This window comes from Genypterus blacodes, unplaced genomic scaffold, assembly GCF_046128005.1.
Source record: "Genypterus blacodes isolate CSIRO-AG114 ecotype Tasmania unplaced genomic scaffold, CSIRO-AGI_Gbla_v1 ptg000435l_1, whole genome shotgun sequence".
NCBI lineage: Eukaryota > Metazoa > Chordata > Actinopteri > Ophidiiformes > Ophidiidae > Genypterus > Genypterus blacodes.
The window spans coordinates 39,632-47,500 of NW_027467206.1; the positions used below are offsets into that span (position 1 = coordinate 39,632).

General features: G+C 51.3%; 1 protein-coding gene across 1 annotated transcript; it reads right to left on the minus strand.

Annotated features, from left to right (window-relative positions):
* Positions 1–718: 718 nt before the first annotated feature.
* c1ql4a (complement component 1, q subcomponent-like 4) lies at positions 719–7,637 on the minus strand. Its single transcript, XM_076139028.1, has 2 exons — positions 7,086–7,637; positions 719–898 (listed from the first exon to the last, which is right to left on the minus strand). Exons 1-2 carry the CDS (start codon positions 7,629–7,631, stop codon positions 719–721), a joined length of 726 nt encoding a protein of 241 aa, XP_075995143.1. The 5' UTR covers positions 7,632–7,637.
* Positions 7,638–7,869: the final 232 nt, after the last annotated feature.

The following is a 7,869-nucleotide window of genomic DNA, read 5'->3' on the forward strand; positions in this document are numbered from 1 at the left end:
TTTTGTATGTTATTCCTCCCCGTGTGAAATCCGGCGTCATGGCGTGAACAGGAAAGGAGCCAACTTCTCCCTTTTGTTTTGATGTCATGAGCCTGACTGAGGTACATTTAGGGGATTTATGTGTGTGTGAGGGGATGGAGAGCAGGAAACAGGTAGAGATGGAGTGCAGCAGGTGTGTGTGTGTGTGTGTGTGTGTGTGTGTGCGCGTGTGTGTGTGCGTGTGTGTGCGTGTGTGTGCGTGTGCGTGTGTGTGTGCGTGCTGCTCAGTGATCTCTTAGACAGATGGCGTTTGGTTATATTCTAGTTCCTCACAATGTCCAATAATATGACACACATTAAAATATCTTAGGTATTACAGAGCCACGACGTGCAGTTGATATGTACACCTATACTGTACACACTCAGGATTCATACTCGCACACACACACAACGTATTCATAAATGCACTTAATGCTCATAATGATTGGCTCGATATCACACGACTCCATTTAGCTTTCCTCACCTTTCATCTCAGTTCACAATCTCAGGGTGTGTGTATGTGTGTATGTGTGTGTGTGCGTGTGTGTGTGTGTGTGTATATACATTGATGTGGGTGCACATGCACATGCAGGCGTGTGCACAGTATGTCTGTATGTGTGTGTGTGTGTTTGTGAAACTGTCCGTCGGCGTGAATAAGTAAGATGGCGTTCTTCCCTTCCTCCTTCCGGCTGGATTCCGTTCAGTCCGGGTAGATGAGGAAGCCGGAGAAGGTGCTGTACTTGTTCGTGTTCCCTCCGTGGACCTTTCCTCCGTCCAGCTGCACACACACCTCATCGCCCACGTCCAAATGCAGGATCACACTGTTGGAGGCGTAGTCGTAATTCTGATCAGCGTCCTGAGCGATGGCGCTGGCTCTCACCTGTCAGCCGCAGAGGACACACGCATAGGCAATTAGAACACGGAGCAAACTGAGCAAACACTTGCAAATGTCACCGCCACTTTACCGGGCTGCTCCCAAACACTCTGCACCTCTTTAGAGCCGATCATCGCTTCTAAACGCCGGCCGTTCTCTCACTGTAACGTTTATCTTTGTTACAGGCTCGCAGCCCTCGTATGACATCACCTCCTGTTGGGATCCTGGTGTACGCTTCAATAACAGATGCCTCTGGGCTGTGACCTCTGACCCCCGCAGGCGAGCGGAGAACACAGCCCCCTCTGCATGTTATCGATCAGCTGTGTCCGGAGCTCAGGGCGCAGGATTGAGGACGGAGGACTGATTGGCCGGTGGAAATAAGCGCGCTCGCTGGGGACAACAGGTTGTCTTAGGGGGGGAAGCGAACACACCACCCGCACCGGCTATTGACCTGTTGCTTATGATCCTCGGGCGGCTCGATATGCTTGATATTGAGTTGCCGCCACTAAGCCAGACGCGCTCCCATTTACATGCTGTGTGTGAGTTCTGTGCTATCGACCCGGCAGCAGTGGATCTTTACTTGTTTGTTAACACGTTTAATTGGGTTTGGACTCAGTGTGGACGTTTAAACACACAAACCCAGATTGAGTTACGATTGGAAAGAGAGGATTTCTCCGCTTATTATTTTCAATCGTCATGTGAAGTCGCAGCATGTTTGATTGATTTATGAAAGGCGGCAACCACATAATATAGAATAGATACATTAGACTTAAAGAAAGGGAAGTTTAATCTTTCTTTCTTTCGCCGCAGAACCTTTAGAACGTCTGCATCTCCAGTTTAAAACGTATTTGACAAACCCTAAGTAGGATGTATCAATGATTCTCACGTGGCAGCTCCAATCATCAGACATATGTCATCTATCAGCGGCCTTGTGTCAGGCTCAGTGTCCGTCCACTCTGCCAGCACTCAATCTATGTCAGCGCCCCAGACGAGCCGCCCGCGTCTCCGTGACAGCCACAGAATATGATCCGCAACTCTGCGACGGCTGCCGCGTTCCCCTGGCGGCGCTAGAGCCCCCCCCCCCTCCAACCAACGCACATCAACTTGAAAAGAGTCAATCGTCTTGAAGCAGAGTCTGGTTTAATGTAACAATAGATACGCTGTTTTCCTTTACACCGATCCGTTCGCACCATATGTGTTCGCCGTTCGCCATTCATCACCGCGGCCTGGCTGCTGTAGCGACGCGTAGGTCGACTTAAATGAGATGCAGGTCACGGACTGACTGCATCCAACAAACAAGCGTGTTGGCGACCAGTGGCTACACATGTCCCTGTCCTCTCTAAGGCCGATTGATGAAGGGAGCGGTGTAGTCTATCTCCTGGGAACGCGCGGTCCAGAGTGACCAGTAGCAACACCGTGGCAACCGAACCCTTTTGTGTTGTGACATCTCTGCAGGCAGGAAGTGATACATCTAAGAATATGAATCAAAGCGATGCACGCCGATTATGTGACTGATCATTTCCCTCATGTAGCCATCAGCTTCCTGTGATCTAACCTGGTGTGATTTGAAGTTGTAGGGACCCCAAGCCAATTAGTGTACCGGCAAGTGAACATCATTTACCCTTTCTTACTCTCTCCTAAGGCCGTCTCTCACACGACGCCACCCATCCATTGTCATCTGTAAAGGTTATTTTGTTGTTCTGCTTGACATGTGCAGTGACAGCCAATATCACATTTGCATCTGGGGCTGCCTCTGACAGTGATGCCGCTGTTGCCACTTCCTATTGACACCGGGAATATGTCATCCTGCTCATTATTTTGACCAAACGGTGCAGCACACACACACACACACACAGCGCCTCTGCTCCTCCGTAGGCCTGCTCTACTTCTCCACACTTAATGGATAGAGATGTGGGTTATTTCTGTATCAGAGACAAATATTCATCACTCCATGTAGGGATCATTTTGTCAATATACCGATGTATGAATCGCTTCTGCCGCTCCTTTGTGTTAAGGAAGAGTGTGAGCCATCTATTAATGCAGATAGCAGACGCGGGGACGGGAGGGAGCCGCGCTGGGATTAGGCCCGGGAGCCGGCGGGAGGAGAGACGGATGCGGCTGGAGGACACACGGTGATCCGTGTGAACCGGGCGGCACACTGCACTGATCCTGCAGCGAGGAGGGCTGTGAGCCGTGAGGCGGGGGGGGCCCCCGGGGTTTGCCTTGGGCTGTCTCTGTGCCTGCCTGGCCCCTTTCATTACAGGGCCTCCGGTAAACACGCCTGGGAGGCTAGTGGGGGCCACGGGCGAGGGGGAGGGAGGAGGGGGGAGGATGTAAGGGGGGAGATGGAGGAGGGAGGAGGGAAGGGGTGGAGGTGTTGGGGAGCAGCTGCCGTGTGATTTTCTGCACACGCGAAGACGGCAGCAGACAAAAAGACGAGAAAGAGGGAAAAAATAAAAGCAAAGGCCGGAGGGTTGAGGCGATGGGAGGGGCGGGGCGGGGGTGAGGATGAGGGTGGGGGTAGAGTAACAGACTGATCAAGCGAGGCTATTTTGTGAGACCAGGGAGATGCGGGGGTATATGAAGTCTTGTTTTTATCCGTGGTGCTTTGCTCCGCCGGTAATAAAAGTGACAGGATTCATTCACTGTGATATACTGACCTCTTAGAGCGGAGACAATAGAAAAGTAGCTGTTAAACTTACCTGAGGGACCCCAGCACATGGCAGGCAGGCAGGGGGGAGGAGGGGGAGGGAGGGAAGGAGGATGGGGGAGATCTGGTGGAAATGGAATATTTATTGAATAGGTTTTCCCTCTCCTCTGGGAGCTCAGGGATTACACACACTGACACCGGGCCGGAGCAGCCCAGTCGCACTTTAGATTCCTATTACCTGCCATTCATTCACCGTTACAGCCGGAGGTCTGCGGCCCCTTTAGGCTCGTAGAGCAGCGGAGCAGAACGCTTACGGAACAAACTGTGTCTCCGTGTATAAACTGTTACTCCTTCCTGCCTCTTGCTCTCTGTGTCTAACACTAATTACTTCTTCTGCCTGTTGCATATCCGTCTGCAGAGACAAAGTTCCTACAGGTAGCGTTCATTAAAGCCAGTGATGACATTTTAACAACCGCCGTGTGAAAGAACTTGACCTTTATGCGAGCTATTAAAGGAGCCTGTGACAGGTGAGAAAACAAGAGGCCGGATGAAACCAGAGCCCGGGGAAGAATCTATCTGTGTATTAAGAACATTAAGTATAGAAATCTAAACGTGTAGATGAGGCACACACGCAGTTAATGAGGAAGAAGGGATGATGTCTCCCTGGAGACGCCGCACATGATGTACGGTCACCTCTCGTACCATAAAGCATGCCGGCATTATCATAGACTCTTAATAACGTTTTGCTGCCACGCTGGAACGTTAAGTGTTTTATAACTCCTGTACCTCTGACGCTGAATTAGGAACAGAGCAGCAGAAGCATAAGTGGGACGTAAATCCAACGCTGTTACACTTTAGACTAGGACAAAGCAATATTAAATCATGACGTATCATACGGATGTGATGTACGTACGGCTTCACCTTCCCGGCCCGGACCATCGTGTTTCATAACCTGAAGCTGAAATGGAAGAGTGAGGCGGTTGAATAGCCGAAGGGTGAATAGAGACGAACGCTACTGAGCAAACTGAGCTGAACTGTGTGTCAATTAGCATCTTGTTACAAATGTGGTATCAACTCAAGCGTAACACGCACACACACGCACACACACACACACACACACACACACACACACACACACACACACACACACACACACACACTCCTTCAATCCCAGCTCTGCCATGCCCTGCAATGATTTGTGAAAGTTAGATTGAGGTGTGAGCAGGAAGGCTTTACACACACGAGGGTTTAGCAGCTGTAATAGCTATTGGATCTATAGGAAGCCCATGGAAGCCCGCTCTCAGTCAGCGCATCCTCCTGAGATCCTGGCATCACATCACACACACACACACACACACACACACACACACACACTCTCATGTCACCTGCCATCTGCTGGAGTTTCATCCGTGTGACAACAATCTCCAGCCCAGCAGCCAGCGCGCGTGTGTGTGTGAGTGTGTAACGTGGCGAGCAGAGATATAGGCGGAGTTTTCGTCTGAGGCGTTTCTCCCGGGAGGAATCTGTTGCTAGACCCGGAATTAATTAACGCGCCGGCATTAAATATCGTCTCTCGTGCGTCTGACTTGATGCATAAACACACGTCCTGGAGCCATTTGTCTCTCTCTCTCTCTCTCTCTCTCTCTCTCTCTCTCTCTCTCTCTCTCTCTCTCTCTCTCTCCGCCCGGCCTTGATCACTTGTCAGGCCAGACGTGTTGAGTGGGCGTCCATTGGTCATCATGCCTGATCTCATCCCGGCCTTCACCGTCAGCCTCCCAGATGCCTCGTCTAGCGGCCCACCGTCTCCACACCTCCATTAAGTCATCCATCTTCCTCTCCTCCACCCCTGATCCTTCCATCAACTCACTTGTCTTGTTTTGCTCTCACTTTCACTGTCTAACAACGTCTCTGTCATGTCCGGCCTCCCGCCATCCTCTCCCTCCCTCCCTCCCTCTCTCTCTCTCTCTCTCTCTCTCTCTCTCTCTCTCTCTCTCTCTCTCTCTCTCTCTCTCTCTCTCTCTCTCTCTCTGAGCTCTCCATGCCTTTTGTCTGGCTGCTGTCTAACAAATGCAAGGTTACAAATGGCCTTTACCTGCGTGTGTTTGTGCGCGTGTGTGTGTTTGATTTACAACAACTATTTGGCGGCCAGCACACATTTCTCGCTTTTGTGATCCATTTTTATCTGTAACGTGTAAAAGCCCCGCAGGCGAGGCGACACATCTGAGCTTCACCATCTGATGCTGCAGTCAGAAACGCAACCTGTCAGGTGCAGCGTCCAGTATGTAAACACGCCGCCGCCAACGCCGCCGCCGCTGCCCGGCCTCAGGCGGAGCGCCAACACGCCTCAGGGCTTCACTCACAACAAACACCATCAGGAATCCTGCAGCATTTCCTTTCCGCCGCGTTTCCCGTCCGGCCGTATTTCTATCTAGCGTAGATTTCTCTTTGTGTTTTCTTTTTCTTTTTAACTGAAATATTTAGGGCAGGGAGGGAGGGGAGATAATTGAGTTGAGTGAAAAGATAATTAATGGGGAATCAATGAACAAAGCTGTGGAGGGGGTTGGAAGCAGAAAGCATAGCTGGTGATCAGGGAATCTAATCTAAGATGTATGAATGATTTAGCAGCTTACGATGACTTGAATGACAATAAAGCACATTAGAGTGTCAGCGCTCACACACGTCCTGTTAGAGTCACCTTAAGCAGTCAAATGGCGGTAAATAGAGAAAAGAGAACGGTTTCAAAGCTGCTTCTGCTTTATTTCATGTATCTGGTTGAGACGTGTGTGTGTGTGTGTGTGTGGGTGCTCTGTGTGCACGCCGGTGCTGCTGCTGCTGCTGCTGGTGTGTTGTGTTTACGCTCGTGCATTTGCATTTCCAGCCTCCCCCGATGAATGAAACTTAGAGAATGTTTCTTGAATTTGGAGTCCTCTGATGAAAGCCCTGTGATTTATCTCACCTCCTCGCTCGCCTCCTTCCCATCAGCCCCTCTGTCTTTAATTAGTGTCTGGGGGAATGAGGGAGTGGATGAGTGGACTGTCAATTTTACATTCATTATTTATTTAGCTGAGGTGTAAACTGACTGGGCCGCCTTCTGACAGACATTTCTCCCGTTGCACTCTTGCACCGCTGTTTGGGCAACAATCAAGCTCCGTGTGTGTGTGTGTGTGTGTATGTGACTTACTAATTAGACCGTTCCTTTGTCGGCGGCGGCGGCGGCGTTCTGTCACTTGTCATTTATCCGCTGTGCACGTGGGAATGCAAATATTTTTAGCTGTGATTATGAAACTATACAGACAAATATTCCCGGTAATGAGCAGAGGCGTTGCTACTTCATTCCCGGGCTGTCATGTTGCCACCTGCTAAGTGGAATGTGCTCTGAATGTGAAGAGCTCAATGTTACAGGGGTGAATGTGAGTCAATGGTACCAGAGGATGGTCAACAAATGTTTCGTGATCGTGTGTGTGCATATACATAGGTCTCCGCCCACACACACACACACACACACACACACACACTCACAGACACACATGCGTACACACTAACCTGTCCATTCTTTTTCAAGTCAGCCCACATGCTGGTTCCATCACCTCCTCTCATTAGGACGTGGTAGGTGAAGAAGTAGATGCCAGGTAGCGGGCAGGTGAACTTGCCGGTGGTTGGCTCATAGTAGTTGCCCACATTGGTCACCACATCGTCAAATTTCAGTATTTCACTCCCCTCGTGTTGCTTGCGTAACCCTGCGTAGAAGGCGATTTTTGGAGTGTAGAGTGAGGGAGCGTAGCCACCGGGCCCTGGACCCGGGAGGCCCTGGGGTCCCGGTTTCCCCGGCTCTCCGGGGGGTCCGCGTGCTCCCGGCGGGCCGGCGATCCCCGGGGGCCCTCGGAGCCCAGCTTTAGTCTTCCTCCCGGAGTAATCCTGGGGTGGTGGCGACACGGCTGTTAGCTCCTGACCCGTTTGAGAGGTGGTGTAAGGGTCACACACCATCCTGCAGCTTCCCAGCATCTCATAATGGCTCCCTGCGCTCCCGGCGTTCCCCCCTTTGGTTGTATGGACCAGCAGGGGAATGGCGACTAACAGTATGAGAACCATGACCACACCTACTGCAGCTCCGATGACACGCTTCCTACGGCTGAGCCGCGAAGCAGCCAGCGTCAGGAAGTCCTCTTCCCCCTTGGCTGGAATATTGCCGGCCAGGATGAAGCCTCACACTGAAACAGGAAGGTGTAGAAAAGTGGAGGAGGATGCGGAGACGTGTGGAGACGACCGGGGGGGCAAAGGGTTTGTCACTAGGCCCAATTGAGGAAACGCAAGATGGCAGACAGGCGAA